Source organism: Oryctolagus cuniculus, chromosome 7 (genome assembly GCF_051225735.1).
Source record: "Oryctolagus cuniculus isolate XC-2025 breed Fujian yellow rabbit chromosome 7, ASM5122573v1, whole genome shotgun sequence".
Taxonomy (NCBI): Eukaryota; Metazoa; Chordata; class Mammalia; order Lagomorpha; family Leporidae; genus Oryctolagus; species Oryctolagus cuniculus.
Genome location: NC_142873.1, coordinates 144464324 through 144486725, shown reverse-complemented (window position 1 = coordinate 144486725; position 22402 = coordinate 144464324). Strand labels below are relative to the sequence as shown.

At 58.6% G+C, this 22402-nt stretch overlaps 1 protein-coding gene across 2 annotated transcripts; it reads left to right on the top strand.

Moving 5' to 3' along the window:
* Window positions 1-810: 810 nt before the first annotated feature.
* SMPDL3B (sphingomyelin phosphodiesterase acid like 3B) lies at window positions 811-22219 on the top strand. Of its 2 annotated transcripts, XM_070078994.2 has the most exons (8): window positions 811-1037; window positions 9664-9877; window positions 12078-12175; window positions 15084-15227; window positions 16051-16223; window positions 17835-18015; window positions 18107-18240; window positions 21624-22219. In XM_070078994.2, exons 1-8 carry the CDS (start codon window positions 977-979, stop codon window positions 21990-21992), a joined length of 1374 nt encoding a protein of 457 aa, XP_069935095.2. In that variant the 5' UTR covers window positions 811-976; the 3' UTR covers window positions 21993-22219. The 2 variants fall into 2 exon arrangements, with proteins under 2 accessions (XP_069935095.2, XP_089157335.1); XM_089301209.1 differs by lacking the exon at window positions 9664-9877 and having other exon boundaries at window positions 900-1037.
* The last annotated feature ends 183 nt before the right edge of the window (window positions 22220-22402 follow it).

Here is a 22402-nt window from a genome sequence, read left to right as displayed (position 1 = left end):
CGCCTTCTTGGTTGATTGACAACTTCCATAATCAAGTGTTAAGAGGGGGTTAAGTCTGGGTCTCCTTCCCAGAAGCCTTCGCCCCATCCTCAGTCTGAGTCAGATTCCCCCTGTGGGCTTTCAGTTCCCCTGGCTGAGCTGAGCCTGGTGGTTTACTCCCTCTCTGGAGACAGGCACTGCCCTGGTCCCTGTCACCTCCCTGGGGCATGCCTCCTCTTGTGAATGAATGGTTGAGGCTTAGGGAGTGAGTGGGTAACAGCTTAGTCTCTGTTTGAGCATCTCCAACCACCAGGGAAGTCCCTGGGTGGCCAAGGCCAGGCCATTTCTGCAGGTTTGTTAGCTCTGCTGGGCGGGGCAGTGCAAAGCTACAGACAGTGGCTCGTGGCTCCGTGAGCGCCTGCAGGTGAGCTCCCAGGAGATTCCAGCCGCTGCTGGTCCTGAAACATCACCAACCTGACCGGTTTATTGTAAAGCAAACGGCAGAGACCAAACCATTTTGCCTAAACATCCTTTAGTATATGAGGGTGCTTCAGAAAACTCATGGGAAAATGGAATTAAAAGGAACTCTGCTGCAAAAAGTGTGTGAAATCCACGCATAGTTATCCCTTGCATTTTCCATATGAAGGCCTCTCTTAGGCATACAATGCAAAAAGTTTTTTGCACCAAAATAATCTTATCTTCTAATTCCATTTTCCCCAGACTCTTTGAAGTCTTCTCTCAAGAGGACTCTGACTCCCAGCACCTGACAAGACAGGACAGGTGCTGCTTCTCCGTAGGAGTCCAAAGGCCCCGCTGGGCCCGGCCCCGCTCACGCCCTGCTGGGCAAAGGAGGGAAAGCAAGCGCAGCCTGCCCGCCTTGGGAACGCCAGCAACAGGAAGGGAAACTCTGCCTCGCACGTGGACTTGAACGACAAGTTGTGAAGCCTGCAGCGTGGACAGCGGCTCCTGTGCGTGTGTGGGTGCGTGAGCCCCGAGGATGGAGCTGCTCACCTGGCTCATTTTCCTGGCCCACTGGGCAGTTACCAGCGCTGAATCAGGTAAGGCACTAGGAATGCCTGGGATGTCTTTGTTTTCTACACAATGAACTTGGAAGCCCTGACAGCTGGAAGTGGGAAATGCTACTAAAAATAGCCAGGCAGGGTGCTAGGAGGCAGGGTGGAGGCTGTGTTAGAACCCCAAGACTTTAAGTGGGGCGACGGCTGGCCAGGGGAGGGACGCTGACTTAGCTAAAGGGCGGGTGTGTGAGAGCTAGCCAGGTGGTGGAGGCAGGAGGCGGCATTCAGCAAACACTGATGGAAGCCCTCCTCTGTGCCATGCGTGGTTCTCGGAGCCAGGGAGAGGGCAGAGAGTCCCAGAAAGCCACGTAAACTAGCACCATTCAGTGTTCCAGGGCTGATTAGCATATGACTGGGACGGGAGGAGGGAGTGCCGGGAAGAGGGGTGCTTAGAGGTAGCCAGGTAAATTGTTCCACCTGAGGTGGGCCCTGAAGCAGAGACAGAGTCCGAGCGCGCGCCCGCGAGCTCGTGCACGTCACTATCTAGGAAGAGCGTTCCAGAAAGAGGAGCAGCCCGTGCGGCTGCGGCGGAGAGGGCAGAAGGGACAGCAGGGTGGAGCTGGCGCCAGCGCACGACTCGCCTCGCAGATCATTTCAAGGACTCGGGCTTTTACCCGGAGTGACCCGGGGCACCTTAGGCGGAGGGGCCGTGGCATCTGCCTGGGCTGTGGTGCTGGGAAGAGACCGCCCCGGGGTGAAGGCGGGGCGCCCGGCTCCGCTGCAACCTTCCTGGGCTTAGCCCTCAAGGCAGCCCCCGGCCGGGCAAACCCGGATGAGAGGTCTTAACGATGAAGGGGAAGCCGCGGGCGCCCCGCGGAGGCGGCTGCCAGCCTCCGGCGTGGTGGGCGAAGCCCCGATTCTGGACAGATCTGCCGACAGATGGTGGGTGGGAGAGAATCGAGGGTGACGCCAGCGCTTGAGCAACCGGAAGGGAGGGGGCTGCCCCGCTGGGGTGGGGGTCGTGCAGACGTGGAGGGGAGCAGTTCCGGAGGCTGGGGCCCCTGGCGGCTGCCCTGGTCGGTCCGCTTTCCCAGCCTCTGACCCCGAGCAAGGAGCTTCAGTAAGGGCTCTGCCTGCGTGGCTGGGCATCGTCCGAGGCCCGCGAGGAGGAGGACGGGCACTGGGCGGATGGGAGACCGCCGTGCAGTGCTTGGGGAGGACTCAGAGCCTCACGCTTCGACTTGGGTGCAAGGTTTCTCTGGGGAGAGCCCTGAGAGGGTGCGCTGCTCCCCACGAGTGCACCCTGCTTGGGAGACTGCTCAGCAAGGCAGTCCAGAGACAGACACCCCGGTCCCCTGGGGCGCACTCCGCGATCTGACTGGGGGGTGGGGCATAATCGCTAGTCTTCCGCCCTCCTCCCCACCCACATCATATTTGCATTTGTTTTTTTGGAACTCCAAATGCTAATGAGCTCTCTCACCCCAGTCTGAGTGGTTAAAGGGAAACTCTCCTCTCCCCAAATGCCCAAAGATGTTCACTGCAGTGTTGTTTACACTAATGACAAATTGGTAACACCAAGAATGGAATAGCTGAATAGTGGCAGTATAACCACCTGGAGCACAAGTTCTCAGCCAACACAGCAAAATGAGCAATAAGGAGTATTTGGAAAGCACTTCTGATGTATCAGACACTGCTAAAATTTGTGCAAACATCGTTTTTACGCAATACCCTACGGCAGCCTTGTGCAATACCATCATCTCCATTTTTCAGACAATAACCTGGAACTTCAGAGAAGTAACTAACTTCTCACAAGATTGCACATCTAATAAGTGTCTCAGTCTGGCCAGGAGCCCAGGTTGTCCGCCGACACTCTGTTAACACTCTGCCAGGAAATAACAAACCAACCAAGCGTTAAGGAAGACAGCCACGAAGGCAACCCTTGTGTGTCCAGCACTTATCCTGGGTCAGACTTGGTCTTTAGCAGCTCACATGTGCTGTCCTTTAAAAACTCATTTGAGAAATGAAAGGGGAAAAACTCATTTCCTTTTTCCAGTGCCTGTGATATTGGAATATGGGGTGTCATCCGATATCAGCACGTGCTTATTAATAAATTCCCAATATTAATAAGCCTGTGTGGGTTCTGCCTAATATTCAGAGAAGAATTCTGAATACTGGCATAAATGAACGAGGCAGCATGATACGTTTTAAGCTTTTATTCAGTGAGAGAAATGCAAATACGTAAGAGACTGAGGGCCCTATCTAAAGGAGAGAGAAATCTGGATTCATACCGAGTGCCAGGAGCCAGCCACGTGGAGGAGGATCTAGGCCAGGAAGCATGGGGCAGGTGGCCCAAAGGCCAGGTGCCCTGGAGGCGCAGGGGCAGCAGGGTCCCACACTGGCAAAAGGCCAAAAAGCCAAAAGAAGAGCCCAAGCCCACCGGGTCCCAGGCTTTTAATCCGCTTCCAAAGGGGAGTGGGTAATTAGCCTGATTGGCAGGTGGGCACACAGGTGTGGCCAGGTAAGGGCAAGCGGTCACACAGAGTCACACAAAGGCGTGGTCTTCCAGTTCACACACCTGATCAACCTTATCCTGTATGCCCGCCTACAACACCTGTGAAGCGGGTCCTATTATTATCAGGCCTATGCTATAGAGGAGGAAGATGGGGCTCAGAGGGGCCCCAACACATGCGAGGATCCCACAGCTGGGAGCAGCCGGACAAGGTCATGCCCTGCTGCCCTCTTGGGAGCCTGGCTTTCATCAGCACTATTTTTTCTCTTTTCTCCAAGCTTGCTGGAAGGTACACATCCTGAGTTTTTAAAATGAAAGTAAATTTCGAGAGAACTCACAGCTCTTTGAAGATTTTTCAGTCTGTGTCTCTCCCTGGAGTGCACGAGGTCTCGGAGACTGCCGGTCACAGGGCTGTCACCCCTGCCTGTGTCAGACTCTGAGGAGTCCCCTCCTCCTTCCTCGGCCTGGAGCTGGCTGGCTCCTACTCCTCCCACGCGGTGCCGCCTGTGCCGGGCAACCCCCCACTATTCTTCCAGATGCAGACAGACACGTTCTTCCAGCAGGGGTTAGCAGAGCAGCAAAACATTCCCCGCAAGGTCGGCCCAAGGCGAGGGAGGGAGCGGGATGGGCTGGGGCAGAGGTCACTTGTCCCTGCAGTGCAGCGGAGCTGTGGTTTGGGGAGCGGGCGGTCCCGGCTGCTGCAGGCTTGGGCCTCCCTGGCTGTGCTTTGACTCTGAGCTTACACTCAGGGAAACCTGCTTTAATACCCTCATCTGAGGAAGCAGAGCCTAGGGGCATCGTGGTGCAGGGAATGGGAGAGGGAGAGAGATCTCTCTGGCTCACTCCCCATATGGCTGCAACAGCCAGGACTGGGCTGGGCTGAAGCCAGGAATCTGAAACTCCATTTCCAGGGGGGTGGCCAGGGCCACCATCTGCTGCTTCCCAGGCGCACCAGCAGGGAGCTGGATCGGAAGCAAAGATCTGTGCTCTGATGTGGGATGTGGGGGGCCCACACAGCAGCAAAACCCGCCGCACCGCAACGCCTGTCCCTCCTTATCCTACACAAACCGGGGCTCAGGAAAACTCTTCCTCAAGTTGCCACTGTGTGGAGGAGCCAGGATTCAAAATCACATTTCCCTGATCCAAATTTTGTGCACATCCTTTCAAAAGAAATAATTAATAAAGTCATGCTAATTTTTTTATGTTATATATAACCAGGTCACATTGCTAACAGAGTAGAGAGTGCTCTGTGAGCACTTCTGTTGTGACGTGAACTCTAGTGCTCAGTCTCCTCACCTGTAGAATGGGTACAATGGTAAATCTGTTTCATTTAGTCATGTTTGGTACAACATCTGCATCCAGTAGGTGCTAAATAAATGCAGGTGTCTATTATTTCTGACTATAAGACTTTCTTGGGTTCTAGGAATGATTTTTTGGGAACCCCCCCCCCATCACAAATCACTGTAAAAGCCCCCATGTCATATATGACTTTGACAAAATTTTTATATTGCTTTTGAAAACACTGACTTTGATGGTGCAACGTTCGTTCTTCCTGCACTCCCCAGGACTCAATCATGCCCATGGGCCCTGCGTCTGCTGTCCGCGCCCACAAGGGGGCCCAGTGACGCCCGTTAGGTGATGGGGAGGAGGGCCAGGAGACCCTTTTGCTTGCCCTGGGATGTGAGTGGGGTTGAGTGCTCAGCATGAAAGCAAGGTGGCGCTGTGCCCAGCAGCCCTCCACCCAGATTTGGCCGGCGGGGAGACAGATGGCTGTGTTCTGCTTTGCATGCCTGCCCCTGCCTTGCGCCGCACCTACTGGGGCGGAGACAGCAGCAGAGGGGCCACCGGGGCTGGCTGGGGCAGGACGCAGCCACTCCCACCCTCCGCCCACCCTCCCCTGAGCAGAGAGGAGGCCCTGCAGAACACGGCCTCCCGCTTGCTTGAGCTTGGTCAGTTGTCCACGCGGTCTCATCCGGCTCCTGGCAAGAGGAGGATGGTGAGGAATGGGCAGAGCCACGTTGCCGGTGCCCTCACGGCGGCAGGCGGCTGGGCTGGAATGGAATTCCCACTGCACTTGACACCGGGTTTACTTATGGGCTCCATCCTTACTGAACAGTGAGTGGCGACCGTGAGTCAAGCTGAGTGTATGCCTTTGTGGAACGCATGAACGCTTTCTGAGTGTAAAATACTCCGCGGCAGGAATGATGGAGCCTGTTGATGTTATAAGATCGGGGTGGGGGGGAGCAATATCCACACCGTAAGGGGGAGGTGCCCCGTCCCTCCTGGCCTCAGTCCTGGCCCCAAGGTCATTGCAGGAACCGCGTGTAGCATAAGCGGATTTTTCCCTACAAGCCCTTTCTCACTCAGGGTTTCGTCTGAGGCTCACAGGGGGGTGCGGCAGACGCCAGCGTGCTCATGTTTAGCGAGGCCAAGCGGCTGGCCCCAAGTCCCCTGCCATCGCCGGCAGTGCCTGGATTAGAAGCCAGATCTCCCACTTCCCTCTCTGGGGTCCCGGGGCCCAGGCATGTACCATGACATGCTGACTGGAGCTTAATTCCTTTGCCGCAGTGCCTGGGCTTTTTATTATGGATAAAACATGCATATTTTAACAGGCAGGCCAAGCCATAAGCACAGCACCATAGGGCTACTGCTTTGGAGTCAGGGAGGCCTGGTTAGAGGCTCAGTTTCTTCATCTGTGAAATGGGTGTAAGAACCCGTCTCGCAGAAGGGCTGCAAGGGTGAAATGAAATACCAGGCAGAGGGCCAGCTGGCACTCTCTGGGCACCTGCTACTAGCCTCCTGGTCCCATCCACAGGCGTCCTCCTTCCTTCACTGACTGTCTGCAAGCCCTCCACATCCTGGGCAGGGGGGCAGGAGCTGAGGACACAGAGATGAACAAGATGGCTCTGTGCTCTCGTCAGCGCGTGGACAAGAAGGACGGATGACAGGCAAGGCAGCGAGACAGTTCAGGTATTAAAAAAAAAGTTTTTACTGGGGCCAGTGCTGTGGCTTAGTAGGTAAAACATCTGTCCGTGGCACTGGCATCCCATACGAGCACCGGTTTGAGTCCCGGCTGCTCCACTTCCGATCCAGCTCTCTGCTATGGCCTGGGAGAGCAGTGGAAGATGGCCCAAGTGGTTGGGCCCTGCACCCGTGTGGGAGACCCGGAGGAAGCTCCTGGCTCCGGGCTTCGGATCTTTGGCCCAGCCCTGGCTGTTGCGGTCATCTGGGGAATGAACCAGTGGGTGGAAGACCTCTCTCTCTTGTCTGTCTGTAACTCTGCTTCTCAAGTAAATAAGTAAATCTTTTTAAAATGAAGATAAAAATCTTTTTAAAAATAAAAAATGAAGATAAATTATTTAAAAATTTTATTGATTTCTCTTTACATTATTCGAATGGCAGAGAGAGAGAGAGAGCTCGATCTTCTATCCACTGGCTCATTCCCCAGATGCCCACAAACAGCCAGGGCTGGGCCACAGTCAAGCCAGGAACCCAGAACTCAATCCAGATCTCCCACCTGTGTGGCCACGACCCAAGTAGTTGAAGCCATCATCTGCTGTCTCCCAGGGTGCACATTAGCTGGGTCAGAAGCAGGGGACCTGCAACTTGAACCAGGCACCTGGCTATGGGATGCGGGTATCCCAGGTGGCATCATTTTTTTAAAAATTTATTTGATTGGCTGGCACCGTGGCTCACTAGGTTAATCCTCCGCCTAGCGGCGCCGGCACACCGGGTTCTAGTCCCGGTCGGGGCGCCGGATTCTGTCCCGGTTGCCCCTCTTCCAGGCCAGCTCTCTGCTGTGGCCCGGGAGTACAGTGGAGGATGGCCCAAGTGCTTGGGCACTGCACCCACATGGGAGACCAGGAGAAGCACCTGGCTCCTGGCTTCGGATCAGCGTGGTGCGCCAGTTGCAGTGAGCTGGCCGCAGCGGCCATTGTGGGGTGAACCAACGGCAAAGGAAGACCTTTCTCTATCTCTCCCTCTCAGTGTCCACTCTGCCTGTCAAAAAAAGAAAAGGAAAAAAAATTATTTTATTTATTTGAAAGAGTTACATAGAGAGGTAGAGACAGAGAGAGAGAGAGAGAGTCTTCCATCTGTTGGTTCACTCCCTAAATGGCCACAATGGCCAGAGCTGGGCCAATCAGAAGCCAGGAGCCAGGAGCTTCTTCTGGGTCTCCCACACTGGTGCAGGGGACCAAGGACTTGGGCCATCCTCCACTGCTTTCCCAGGCCATAGCAGAGAGCTGGATGGGAAGTGGCATAGCCTGGACTTGAACCAGTGTCCATATGGGATCCAAGTGCCATAGGCACAGGCTTAGCCCGCTATGCCACAGCACTGGCCCTGAGACCAGGTTTAGACCAAGAGAAGTGGACAAAAGCTGAGAGTGTCCAGGAGGAAGTCAGGGAGCGAGGGGCTGGGGCTGGGGGTGGGGCTGGGGTTGGTGCTGGCCTCTACCCGCGCACCTGTCCCGCAGCCGCACTCCATGTCCTGTTGTGTAGCTGGGGTCCTGGCTCCCCCACACGCCATACCAATAGAAGCAGCCCAGACTCAGCTTCTGGCGGGAGAGAAGTGTTGACTGTTGGCTCTGAGTGACGCAGGAAATGGTGCAGGAAGCGACAGCCATGGTGGACGGTGAGGAAATCCCCGGCCTCACCCTAATTTTAGCCAGAAGTGTAGGATGGAGGGCGGGGCCGCACCTGTGGAGCACTCCTTCCAGTGGCCACTGGGACCGGCTGCGCAGTGCAGGCACAGTGCAGGCTCTGTGCGGCGCTCGTGACGCGGCCACTGCCTCTCACCTCTTTCTCTGGATTCCTTTGCCTGCTCCACACCAGGAGGCTTCCAGTGTCTCCGTCTCCCTGGTTGGGAGCTGAGTCCAGGTTTGCGCCAGCGCTTCAGCCAACAGGACCAGGACCACTCCCAGCTGCTGGAGTGGCTACCCAAGGCCACGGTTACTTTTTTTTTTTTTTTTAACAGGCAGAGTTAGACAGTGAGAGAGAGAGAGAGAGAGAGAGAGAGAGAAAGGTCTTCCTTTTTCCATTGGTTCACTTCCCAAGTTGCCGCTACAGCCAGTGTGCTGCAGCCGGTGCACTGTGCCGATCTGAAGCCAGGAGCCAGGTGCTTCTCCTGGTCTCCCATGGGGTGCAGGGCCCAAGCACCTGGGCCATCCTCCACTGCACTCCCTGGCCACAGCAGAGAGCTGGACTGGAAGAGGGGCAACTGGGACAGAATCCGGTGCCCCGACCGGGACTAGAACCCGGTGTGCCGGCGCTGCAGGCGGAGGATTAGCCTAGTGAACCGTGGCACCGGCCAACTTTTTTAAAGATTGATTTTATTTATTTGAAAGTCAGAGTGACAGAGAGAGAGATGGAGAAATAGAAAGAGAGGTCTTCCGTCCACTGGTTCATTCCCAAATGGCCAAAATAGCTGGGGCTGGACCAGGTGGAAGCCAGGAGCCAGGGACTCCATCCAGGTCAGGGGTCATCTTCCGCTGCTTTCCCAGGCGCATTAGCAGGGAGCTGAATTGCAAGTGGAGGAGCCAGGGCTCAAACCAGTGCTCTGATACAGGATGCTGGCGTCACAGGTGGTGGCTTAGCTGGCTGCGCCACAGCGCCAGCCCTGGCTACGGTTATTACCAAGTGCTCGTACATGAGAGACGCAAGCCACCTCTGCAGCACAGCGCTGAGACAGCTCGCACGTGTTCCCCAGGGTTTCCCTGGGGTTACTTCCCAGGATCTGCCAGCCCATTGGTGTGAGGCCTTCTCCAGGGTCAGAGGTGGGCATGTATCCCCCTGGGTGTGACAGGATCTGCCTCCAACTATGGGCTAGAGAAGTGACTTAGCTGCCTGGGGTCACACACACGTTCATGGCTCCAGAGCCCTGGTTTAACCTCCCACCTGGCCTGCCTCTGTGTTCCAGTGAGCGCGGCTGATGCCTTCTGCTGCTGCTGTGGACACAAGGCGTGTGATGGACAGGGCCCTGCCAGAGGCCACGGGCCAGGGACGGAGCTGAGCCTGTTCTCTGCTCTGTGCAGGCCTCCCCGGGGTCTCCCGCTCTGAACCCTTCCTTGCCCCTAAGCCTACCCCTCCCCCAGCCCATGGTCCGCCCAACATCCTCCCCAGTGGGGCTCAGGCACGGAGGGGCTCTCTCCGCCTCCACAGGGCAGTTCTGGCACATCTCTGACCTGCACCTGGATCCCGACTACAAGGTCTCAGAAGACCCCCTCCAGGTGTGCCCATCAGCCGGCTCCCAGCAGGTGCCCGACGCGGGCCCCTGGGGAGACTACCTCTGCGATTCGCCCTGGGCCCTCATCAACTCGTCCATCTATGCCATGAGGGACATCGCGCCGGAGCCTGACTTCATCCTGTGGACCGGGTGAGAGCAGCCCCGCCAGCAGCTCCCTGGGCGCCGCGTGCCAGCCCGTGCCTTGGCCTGCGTCTCCTCTCACCATCACGCCAGCCCCACTTGCCCGGGGGCCCTGGCTGAGTCCCCAGACTGCCCTCATCCCCCTGTGTCAGCATCTCTGGGCACCTGGAGAACTCCTGCTCCCGGCTGGGGGTGGAGCCTGGAGCCGCCCCTACCCCCGGGGGGGATTCCCGGAGCGGGGGGGGGGGGGGGCGCGGGGGGATCCATGTGTCCTGGCCAGTTCTGCTGTGCTCTAAATGCCCCGGAGAGAGTCCACGGTTTCCGCGTGGTCCCTTTCAGTGCCCCCATCCAAGTCCTTTGCCTTCGCCTTCCCTCGTCACTCAGGCGTCACCTCACCCCCTCGCTCTGGCCGTGGCCTGTTCCACGCACAGCCCTGGGGTAGACACTGGGGGCTGAGATGGGGGGGCTCACGGTGTGTGGGTGGTGCAAACGAGCACGTTACCAGTTACTTTCCAGTGAGGAGGGAGGGTCCCTGGTGGGAGTGGGAGCTCCTCAGGACCCCTGACTCCATCTGGCAGGACTGGAGGGCTTCCTGCAGGAAGTGGGACGCCAGGGGAGCTGGGAGGAAGGCTGGAAGGAACTCTGACTTGTGCTCCTTCTGCCGGCCTCCATGATTGCTTCTGGAAGGCAGATGAGGCCTGTGATGCCTCTGTCTCTCATTGTGACGGGAGCGACCAGAAACGACGCTCAGGTGGACCCCGTAGTTGGCAAGGGGAGGGGCAAAATTGGACGCTGAAGAAATGTGACCGGGTCTCAGGCGGGGCGTGGTCAGGTCTGGCTTCCCTGGGCTCGGGAGTCAATGGGAGATGAGAGTGAGCCTTAGTCCATGACCTTGACCTTGGGCACATGCTCTCTCCAGGGCTCTTGCTAGGGGAGCCCCTGATTTCTGGACAAGGGCCTTGGAAGAACCTGTAGCATTCCACAAGGCATGGTCCTTCTGGGAGAGGCTGTGCGGAATTCATGGTCCTTTTGCAGGTGCAGTTTTTCTTGGAAATCTCTAGGGCCTTGCTCACGTGTGTGGCAGTGGACAAGGTGGGGTCGGACCCTTTGTAATTCTTCAATTATAAGGAGGTCTGACTTGCCAGAGACAGCTGCAACCCAGTGGATAACCTATCAAAACTGAATGTGTTTGCTATCAGACAAAATTGCATCCTCCAAACCAGAAAATGAACATGGGAATTGGTTCCCGTCTTGGGGGTACTTGGCCGTCCCTGAGGAGGCCTCTGGGTAAACAGCGCCCTCTGCTGGTAAGGTATTGCAGACACTGGGGCATAATAGATGTGGGCAGAGACTCCGTCAGATCTCACCCCACCCCTTTCTGGTTGTATACACTCAGGCACAATGCCCCACCTTCCAGTTCCTTGGTTTCTTTATCTGTCCAGTGGGCCCACGTTGTAGGATTATTAAAGGGAACACGCCGGTTGAAATGGCTACAACACATGGCAGGTGGCCGGCACAGGGGAAGCCAGGGAGCGCTGAGTCTCGTTCCGTATTCACTTCCCGGGACGAGCGTCTGGGCAGCAGGGGCCTCACGAGTTGGGCTGCCTGGACTTCTAGCCACCCCCAAACCCCACCTGCCACACGCCCCTTCCCTTGCTCCCTCACCTCGCTGGGCATCGCTAAGGTGAATCCAAGAACTCGGGTCAGTTGAATGGCGACAGAATGGCCCAGGGACAGGTCGTGAGCCTGCCCTGGAGTTCTGAACGCCACACCCTGAAGCCAGCTCCAGACTCCTTGGTACGCGTGGGGAAAGGAGAATGCAGAGCTGGCTGCTCACCCTGGGTTCCTGGGGGACTTGCAGAGGGGATGGACCTCCAGGGCTTTCCTCGCTGAATAGCCATGACACGTGTCAGCTTCGACCACCGCGCTTTGTATGTGTAATCTCCGCTACTGATGCCTCTCAACACTCACGGAGTAGGTGCCTTACTGTCCCTGCTCTACAAATGAGCTAACAGAACCTCAGAGAGGTTAATAACCGGCCCAGGGATGCACAGCAGGCAAATAGCACAGCCTGCTCTTGAGCTCTGTCCTGCCTGGTCAGTCCCCTCCAGTGGACATCTGAGACCCAGTCCACAGGCCTGCTCCTCCCTGCACGGCTGTCCCCTGTTCGTCCCATGCCCACCCCAACCGGCTCTGTGGTGTCTTGCAGTGACGACACGCCCCACGTGCCGGATGAGCGCCTGGGTGAGGCGGCTGTGCTAAGAATCGTGGATCAGCTGACCACGCTCATCAGACAGGTCTTTCCAGGTAAGACTCTGCCACCGAACCGGGGCGGTGTCCGGCACATGGGTGACAAGGGCAGCGGGATCTGGACCTTAGCCACCAGCAGCAAAAGCCAGCTGCCGGCCAGGTTCTATAGGGGCGGGTGCAAGGCCTGTGGCCACACACAGAGCCCTGTTGAAGGGACTGTCTGACGTCTCACTGCCTGACCTGCCCCAGGCCTTCCTCCAGCTGTCTGCAGTCAGCCATGGCCATCACCCCTGGGTGAGTCCCACGTGGACTCACACGCAGCCCTGTGTCCTCACTGGCCCTGGAGTTGGCACCCCCCCGCCCAGCCCTCCGACCATCCCAGCTGCCAGGGCCTCTGAGAGATGAGGCTCAGGTGCCGCCTCCCGGTACTTCCAAGGCCCCCAGAGCCTGGCGGGGCCGGCAGGGACTGAGAGTGAGCAAGGCAGCAGCCCTGCGGGGTGCGGCAGGGACAGGAGGGCTCCCGGGCCCGTCTAATGGCCCTTGAGCATACGCATATTTGAATGCTTATCGTGGAACTGCTGCATGTAAAGGTGTTAGGGCCCAGCTACGGGATACTGAGGGTCACCACCCATAGCAGCAGCAGCTCTGGATGGAGGCACTGCTCTAAGGCTGTCACTGGCTGGAGCTCATTACCGTTGAGGATTCTAGAGAGAGGGGCTGTTACCATCTCAAGTTTCCCAACGAGGAACGTGAGCTTTGGGCTCCAAGTCAGTGGCAAGATCCTGCTTGGGACTCGGCTCTTTTCCTCCACTCCCACCACCACCTGCCCTCAACGAGGTCCGTGATGCCCGGATGTGACTGGTGTATCTGCCCCGCCCCAGCCCAGCCCAACACCCTGGCACCTGCTCGTCTTCTAGAGGTGGCCACTTCAGGTCACACCGGGACAGCCCCCCTCACCCCAACGAGAGGCCCTGTGAGTCCCCACGAGTAGATCAGAAGCAGAGCCAGTGGGATCCAAACCTGGCCCTGACCTTGGGCACGGGGCTTCTGGAACACAAGTGAACCAATGGGTAAGAAGATGCTTCAGGGCTGGCGCCGCGGCTCACTAGGCTAATCCTCCGGCTTGCGGCGCCAGCACACCAGGTTCTAGTCCCGGTCGGGGCGCCGGATTCTGTCCCGGTTGCCCCTCTTCCAGGCCAGCTCTCTGCTGTGGCCCGGGAGTGCAGTGGAGGATGGCCCAAGTCCTTGGGCCCTGCACCCCATGGGGGACCAGGAGAAGCACCTGGCTCCTGGCTCCTGCCTTCGGATAAGTGTGGTGTGCCGGCCGTGGCGGCCATTGGAGGGTGAACCAACGGCAAAAGGAAGACCTTTGTCTCTCTCTCACTGTCCACTCTGCCTGTCAAAAAAAAAAAAAGAAGAAGAAGAAGAAGAAGATGCTTCACTGCCCATGGTTTAACAACCAGACGCAAGCTCTAGGTGGTGCTGCTGATGCCACATGTGGGCGTGGCTGGAACTTCCAACAGCCAGGGTGCCCTTGGATGTGAGCTATAGTGTTATTTCGTGTGTGGCTCGGACAACAGCGCCGCTGGTTGCAGATGGACACAGCACGTTCTCCCGGCCACATTTTTAGAGAGGTTAGAATGAGACCAGGAAAAGCACCTGGCTCCTGGCTCCTGCCATTGGATCAGCGCAGCGCGCCGGCCGCGCCGGCCATTGGAGGGTGAACCAACGGCAAAGGAAGACCTTTCTCTCTGTCTCTCTCTCTCACTGTCCACTCTGCCTGTCAAAAAAAAAAAAAAAAAAAAAAAAAAAAGAATGAGAACAAACTGGAGCAGCTGAAAGGAGCTCTTCTCTTCCAGGAACGAGAAGAGCAGAAAACACTTTGCAGATACGGAAGCAAAAGTACAGCAGCTTGCTGGAGGAAGAGACTTGAACTTGAGATTTTGTTTAGAAGAACTGTTTGCTAATCAAACAAAATATTTTCATTTTATTTGTATGGCAGAGAGACCCAGAGAGAGAGGGAGAGAGGGAGAGAGAGAGATATCTTCCATCAGCTGGTTCACTCCCCACATGCCCATAACAGGTGGGGCTGGGCCAGGCTAATGCCAGGAGCTGGGAACCCAGTCTGGGTCTCTCTGTCCTGTGGAGGGACCCAAGTACTGAGCCATTGCCACTGCCTCCCAGGGTGCGCATTAGCAGGCAGCTGGGTTGGAATCGGCGCAGCTGGGACCCTAACCAGGCCCTTGAATAGAAGGATGTGGGTGTCCCAGGTGTTGACTTCCGCCGCTGTGCCCAACGCCCACCCTGCACATACTTTCTGGGCACCTCCCGCCGGCCAGCACAGAGCAGAAAACCAAAGCGGGCACGGGCTGTTCAGGAGGAAGAAGTGAGACTGCCCCACACCTCCTGGCTGCATCCGCAGGCCGCTCCTCAGCGAGGCCTGTCCCCTGACCCCTGCTCCCTGCTCTATGGTGACAGCCCTCACACTCCAAGTACTGGACACCTGTCAGCCCGCTGCACAGGGGGTCTCGGGGCTGGGGGCCGGGCTCCCAGCACCCCACACTGTCTGTTGACTGCTCCAGTCAGTAAAATTCCTAAGGAGTGAACCAGACCCCCTTCCCCGGCAATGACACGGCTGTGAGATTGACGAGCATGGAGCCCAATCGGTTTCCAGTGGCTGATCAAGCTCCGAGCCATGCGGGCCTGCTGGTTTCCCGGTCTCACATCCCAGGCTGTCACCAGGGAATGTTCTGCTGGGAGTGGCCTTAGGGGCGGGGCCACAGACCTCACTGCTCTTCTCCCAGGGCTGAGCCAAGTTCAGTGAGATCCGAAGGAACACGGGTTGCTGCTGATCTTTGCATCTTCCCCATCGGCACTGATGGCAGCCAGCGGCCAGCCAAACAGGACCAGTCCCCCCGAGGGCGCCCGAGCGCATGCGTTGTCCCACTTCTCCTTTTCTTCCCAGATACGAAAGTCTACGCTGCTTTGGGGAATCATGACTTCCACCCCAAAAACCAGTTTCCAGCCGGGAGCAACGAGATCTACAATCAGGTGGCAGAGCTGTGGAGCCCCTGGCTCAGCAACCAGTCCATCACTCTCTTCCGAAAAGGTACCGGCACCCCTGGCCACTCAGCCAGGCACTTGCTGGAGGCCAGGGTCTCACTTCACTTCCTCCCCAGACTGCCTGAACAGGCACACTGACTTTATCCCCACTGTACAGCAATGGAGACCTAGGCGTGGAAGGTGCCAAGTCACTTGGCCAGAAGAGGCAGACTCCAAGGCCCCCCCAGCATGTCCTGGGAGCCGGGCCCCGCCCCGCCCGGGGGCCAGCCTCTGGGCAGTAACCTAGGCAGGAGTAGGAAGCTTCCATTTAGGCCAGACTTGACCCTTACCCATACCATGGAGGGTGGCAGGGCCTGTCGCATGCCTTGGAGGATGTGTAGCTGCACGCCTGGCCTCTGCCCACTAGATGGCAGTAACGCTCCCAACAGTGTCTCCAGATGCAGTTCTCTGGGGGGCAGCACCCTGTGCCTGAGAGCACCCCGTGGGGGGGCAGAGACACAGTTTAGCCCAAGGTGGCCCCCAACTCGGCTGGCTTCCCTTTTCTCGGTCTCCTGCTGCTGGGACTCCCCGCTGCTGGAACCCAACCCCAAGCCTGTGGATTGGGTCCACACGGACCAGCTCCTGGGGCAGAGATGGGCAAACACCCATCACTGTTGTGCCCACTGCACAGATGAGGAGACTGAGGCACACAGAGCTATGTCACTTTTCCAAGTTGCACAGCTAACGAGTGACAGAGCCAGGACAGGAACCCAGGCATGCTGGCTCCAGATGCCCCTAGCTCACCCTCTATGAGTGAGGCGGAGCAGGCAGAGCTGACCCCGGCCAGAGTCAGCACCCCCTTCAGATCCTCTCTGGCTGTGACACCCTAGGTGCCTTCTACTCGGAGAAGCTGCCGCGAGCGGGCAGCGCTGGGCAGGTGGTGGTTCTCAACACCAACCTCTACTACAGCGACAATCGGCAGACGGCCGGCATGGCGGACCCCGGCCAGCAGTTCCAGTGGCTGGAGGCGGTGCTGATGAGTGCAGCCCAAGCCGGGGAGATGGTAAGGGCGCCTCAATGTCCTCTGCCCGTCCCCCACCCCGATGCTATAGCGCAATGCATCTGCCCCCAGCCTCACCGGGAGGGGCATCCTCCACGCTCAACCTTGTGGGCTGGGACCCCAGGCCCACTGCCAAGGCCCCTGAGGCTCACGAGGAGCTGAGATGGTGCCAGCCAGGCCGCCCCGTGAGCAAGGGAGCGGACATCAGAGCCCTCGTCCCCAGACAGCACATCCGGCGCCCTTCTCACTGCAGCCCACGGCCCGCCCTTGACGTGTCCGTCTAGCCTGTGGGCAGACGGCCCAAGACCTCCCGCGCCTGCATCCTGCCTGCCCAGCACCCCGCCCCCTCCCTGCCAGCACCAAGCACCTCGTGCAGCGCTGTCCATGGGTGACCTCACTCCGGTCTCAAAACCAATGCCAGGGAGGCACCATGGCTGACGCCTAGCGAGGTGGCAGCCAGCTGGGGTCCAAGCCGCAGTTTGACCCCAAAGGTCATGCTCTTCTCCCTGCCCCCATCCCACCTCCTGCAATGGTGGCCGCGCGCCCAGGGATCGGAAGTTGAGGGCCACAGAGGCACGTCACCATGTAGCAAAGGCAGCCTGGCCACGCAAGGGTGGATGTGGGCATCCCCGGGCTCTCCACCGGGACAATACCTTTGAAAGATTAGGAAGGCTTCATGGAGGCAATGAGTGAGCTGGGTTTTTGGGTTTTCTAAATTTATTTATTTCAAAGGCAGAGCTTATGTATATATAGAAAGATATCCTCCATCTGCTGGTTCACTCCACAAATGGCTACAACAGCTGGGGCTGGCCCAGGAGCCTGGAACTCCATCCGGGTCTCCCACATGACAGCCAGGGGTTCGAGGACTTGGGCCATCTTCTATTGCATTCCCAGGTACATTAGTAGGGAGCTGGATTGGAAGTGGAGCAGCTGAGACTCAAACCTGCACCCATATGGGATGTAGGCATCACGGGCAGCAGCTTAATGTGCTACACCACAGCAGCGGCGCCATCTGTGCTAGGTTCTGAATTAGGGTCAGACTTACAGATGTGAGAGTGAGGAGGGCACTCCAGGGGGCAGGCACAGCACAAAGACACAGGTGCAGGAAGGCAGGTGTGCGGCACCTTTACTGCTGGCCATGGAGACGCCTCCATGTCCTGGAGAGGAACTTCAGGGAGGACCTATACGTGTGTCTGTGTGCCTGCCTCTGGGGAGAGGGGGCAGCTTTGCTTTTTCAAAGATTTGTTTATTTGAAAGGTAGAATGAGAGAGAGAGAGAGAGAGCGTGCGAGCTTCCGTCTGCTGGTTCATCCCCAAATGGCTATAATGGCCAGGCAGGCCAGGCGGAAGCTAGGAACCTAGAACTCCATCCGGGTCTCCCACATGGGTGCAGGGATCCAAGCACTTGGGCCATCTTCCACTGCTTCCCCCGGCCCTTAGCAGGGAGCTGCATGGGAAGTGGAGCAGTGGGTACTGAACTGGCACTCATGTGCGATGCTGGCATTGTAAGTGGCAGCTTAACCGGCTGCGCCACAGCGCCGGCCCCCAGAGGCTGGTTTTGGGAGAAACTGGAGGAGGTGGCTCTGAGCCACTCGAGGACACCCCTTCCTCGCAGGTGTACATCATTGGCCACGTGCCCCCGGGGTTCTTTGAGAAGACGCGGGACAAGGCGTGGTTCCGGGCCAGCTTCAACGAGCAGTACCTGGAGCTGGTCCGGAAGTACCACCACGTCATCGCTGGGCAGTTCTTCGGGCACCACCACACCGACAGCTTCCGGATGTTCTATGACGACGCAGGTGCACAAGCAAGCCGGGGCCGGGGGCGCGGGGCGGGAGGTGGGCGGCTGCCAGCAGCTCTTGCTCAGCTCCTCTCTCTCCCCCCTGGAAGGCACCCCCATCAGCGTCATGTTCCTTGCACCTGGAGTCACTCCGTGGAAAACCACATTGCCTGGAGTGGTCAACGGCGCCAACAATCCCGGCATCCGGGTGTTTGAGTACGACCGAGCCACGCTGCGCCTGCAGGTCAGCGGCCTGGGTCCGGGGGGGAGGGGCTGCCTGTATCACTCCCACTCCTGACTCAGCTTTGCCTGCCCCGGCTGACTGCTCAGCTTCCGGGAGATGAAGTTCGGTTCAGAACCCGGCCATCAAGTAAGGTCAATTCTCCCTGTCCCTGGGTCACTGTCACAGCCGCCTGGCTGGTCTCCCTGCCTCCAGCCCTGCCCTGTACGGCCCCTCTGCTGCACACTACAGATGGGCTTCATCTTTCTAAAGCACTGCTTTTATCCTGCCTCTCTCCCTGCTCGAAGACCTTCAATGGCTCCCTAGTGCCCTCACGGTACAGTTCAGTCTCCCTGGCCTGGTATTCAAGGCTTTCCCTGCATTGACTTCAGCCCCTTGCCCGCCTCTCCCCACGCACCAGTCAGGCTCCGGCAACCCCTTACCTTGTAGCGTGTGCTGGAGACTGTTGCAATGACAAGGTAACACAGGGCCTGCCTGCCTGCCTTCTACAAAGTGTACCTGCCATGTGCCAGGAGATCCAGAGTGAACAACACAAAGTGCCCACTCTCCTGGAGCTGGCGTTCCTACAGGGAGACGCTCAGACGTCGGGCTGAGCTGGGTGGCTCAGGGAGAAGAGCTAAGGGCTGGGAGACGGGGCGGGGAAGGCTACGGGAGGTTGTGCTGTGCTCCACAGGTAGACAGGGACAGTGGGTTCTGTGTGAACTGGGGGGCTGCCTGGGGAAGGCGGCAGGGACGGCAGGTCCAAGGCCCCGAGGTGCGCTATGCTTGGCGCAGCAGGGGAAGGCAAGGTGTGGGGCAGGTGCAGCGGAAGGGACTAGAGAACTGGACAGGACACCCCGGCCATGGCCGGGGCTCTGGATCTGGGGGCAGCAGCAGGGATATTCTGACTTACAATGTCTCACGGTCGCCCACTGCCAACATGGCTGAGAGCTGGGGCGGCCTGGGACTGGGTGGTGTGGGGGATGGTGAGAAGCTCCGATTCTGATGTGTTCTGCAGGCGGAGCGCCAGGATGGGCGCTGGGGACATTGACAGGGCTCGAGGAGGGTTCCACGGCTTCGGGCCTGAGCAGTGGAGATGGGGTGATGGCGGGGGGCTGACCCGGTTTTGGAGGGGGGATCAGAAGTGTGGCTGTGGGTCTGTTAACTCTGAGAAGGCTGACACACACGTGAGCTGGAGCTCGAGTTCCAGAAAGAGGTGGGTGTGGAGACTTCAGCGGGGGGTGCAGAGAGGACACGCAAGGCCAAGGACAGGCCGAGCTACCCCAGCGCCTGGATTCTAGGGAGTAAACGCAGATAAGACGGCTGCGGCTGTTTACGGGAGCACGGGCCCTGTCCGCCCGGCCGGCCAATCAGAGAACCTGAGCAGCGGTCTCTTGGCCAAGCCCCCACCCCTAACCCCACCTTGTGGGGCTCACAGCCTTCTCGGGGTGGGGGGAGCCAGACCTGGGCCTGAGTCCTGGCTCCACCACTCATAAGCTTTTTGACCGCTCTGTGCCTCACTGCTTCCGTCTATAAAATGGGAGCATTAGCTCCTCACGGGCAGCTCCTCCCACCCCACCTCTAGCGACCTGAAACAGGTCCACAAGTTCAGCTTGCAGTGTTGGACCCACAAACCCTTCGGCTTCCAGTCCTGAAGGAGCACCTGTCCTCAGACCCCACGGCCCTGCTGGCCTGTGTGTCAGGTCCAGATGTCAGCATGGCACGGATCTAATTTTCACAACTCTGGGAGGTGGCTGATGTCAGCCTTTTACACCATGGGTGGGTGGGGGGGATTGGTCCCTGGAGGTGCGGGCCCCCTCCCAAGGCTGCCCAACTGGGAGGCGGCAGAGCTGAGCTATAGAACCGCCTTTCCGCCCCACTGCTCTTTTGTCTGTGAAATTGAGAGGCAGAGGCAGCTCCCCCTGCTCGTGTACTCTTCAAAGGCCTGCATGAGCCAGGGCTGGGCCAGGGCCAGGGCCAGGAGCCCGAGCCAGGAACTAAATCCACATCTCCCCCGGGAGGCGGCAGGCACCCAGTCACTTGGGCCATCACTGCTGCCACCCAGGGTCTGCACTGCAGGAAGCTGGCGTCTGGAGCCGCAGCGGGGTGTGGAACCCGGGCCCTGGGGGGGCAGGCGGGCGTCTGACCAGTTTCTCAGCCACTGGGCTCAGCGCTGCCGCAGCCGTGGAGTCGTGGTGCAAGGCTCTTCTGCCTCCATGCCGGCTTGCGCCTGGATTTTCTCTGGCATGTTTTGCCCTCAGTGGCATCTACCAAAAGGAATCCTGGCTGTTCTGACGGGAGTCAAAGCTTTCTCCAGTGTTGCTAAGAGCCATGGGCCAAGAGCGCTTTCTAGCATCTGTCCAGAACCCAGGGACCCCTGTCATGACACTCGATTGGAGACACAGCAATTAGCGAGTTTCTTTCCAATTCTTTTTTAATTTTTAAAATTTTTTTATTTTTTGACAGGCAGAGTGGACAGTGAGAAAGAGAGACAGAGAGAAAGGTCTTCTTTTGCCGTTGGTTCACCCTCCAATGGCCGCCGCAGCCAGCGCGCTGTGGCCGGTGCACCACGCTGATCCGATGGCAGGAGCCAGGTGCTTCTCCTGGTCTCCCATGCAGGTGCAGGGCCCAAGCACTTGGGCCATCCTCCACTGCACTCCCTGGCCACAGCAGAGAGCTGGCCTGGAAGAGGGGCAACCGGGACAGAATCCGGCGCCCCGACCGGGACTAGAACCCGGTGTGCTGGCGCCGCTAGGCGGAGGATTAGCCTAGTGAGCCGAGGTGCCGGCCTCCAATTCGTTTTAAACTTAGAATTGGGGCGAAGGAGCAAAGCCATACGGGGCGCTCTAAGAGCCGGTGACCAGCCGGGGCCTCGCCTTTCTCCAGGCCCTGGCTTGGCCCCCAGGCCATCGCTAGGCTAGGCTAGGCTAGACTGGGGGCTGCCCTTCCCGAGCCTGCCTCCCACGCCTGCTTCCCGGGGTGTCTGCACTGCACAGGGGCGTGGGCAAGTTACTGAGAGCCTCAGCGGGGACCTCCCTGTCATCCAGGCAGCCCTCACGGTCCACCCTGCTCCTCCTGCAGTCCACGCAGGACGCATGAATGGTATCCATTCACCCTGAGAATATTTATGGGGCATCTTCCATGTGCCCAAGGACTAAACGCTAAACGCACCGGAAGTGGAGCAAGCGACCCCAGTCCCAGCTCACCTCTGCAACTCAGCTCCCCTAAGACCCTGGCCAAGTGAATTAACTTGCTTTTGGCCTCCTGTTTCCTTATCTGTGCAGTGGGGTTCATAGAATTGCCAGAGACAGTCGTGGAATATGCTAAATAAACCCTATAGGTCACAGCTGGGGCTACAGAGAATGGGGGTGGGGCGGACAGCTGCTCACCGACCGCGCCCCCTCCAGGACATGGTGACCTACTTCCTGAACCTGAGCCTGGCCAACGAGCAGGGACAGCCGCGCTGGGGGCTGGAGTACCGGCTGACCGAGGCCTACGGGGTGCCCGACGCCAGCGCCCGCTCCATGCACAGCGTACTGGGCCGCATCGCCAGTGACCAGGGCGTGCGGCAGCGTTACTACCTCTACAACTCGGTCAGCTACGACGATCGGCCCTGCGACGAAGCCTGCCGCGCCGAACACGTGTGTGCCATAAACCACGTGGCCTTCGAGGCCTACAGCGCCTGCCTGCACGCCGCCGCGGGAGCTGCGCCCGCGCCCGCGTTCTCGTGCCTGTGGGCCGCGCTGCTGGGCCTGAGTTTGCTCTTTCTTTGGTGACCTTGGGCGCCACCGGGGCTCGGCTTCGTCCCGGTGACGTGCAGCAGTGTCACCCCCATTTTCCTCTGGGGGTGAGGAGGGGACAGTAGCCGGATGCAGACACAAAGCCCCAGGGACCCTTCCAGAAACACATTTCCTTCTCAAGCTTCATGTTGTGCCCGCAAAGCAAAACCTGCGTCTTATCCTGCGAGTTGTCCGTCCTAAGACATAAAGGATGTCGAAACGAACTCCCTTGCAGTTACGGCGCGCCTTCCGGGGCCCACCGGCCGGGGCCCCCTGCGCTCCTGGGGGCAGCCCTGGCTGGGGCCCCAGTTGGGGGCGCGCGGGGACAGAATGCGTGCCTGCAGCCCGAGCTCCAAGCCAGTCTCACCCCATGGGGCCTCCAGGGTACAACCCCGACGCCTGCGGAG

Excerpts from the sequence above, each read along its gene's own strand:
- SMPDL3B (XM_070078994.2), top strand. The coding sequence starts at position 977 with ATGGAGCTGCTCACCTGGCTCATTTTCCTGGCCCACTGGGCAGTTACC. Across the intron at positions 18,016-18,106 it reads GATGTTCTATGACGACGCAG|GCACCCCCATCAGCGTCATG; the intron begins GTGCACAAGCAA and ends CCCCCCTGGAAG. Across the intron at positions 18,241-21,623 it reads GAGCCACGCTGCGCCTGCAG|GACATGGTGACCTACTTCCT; the intron begins GTCAGCGGCCTG and ends CGCCCCCTCCAG.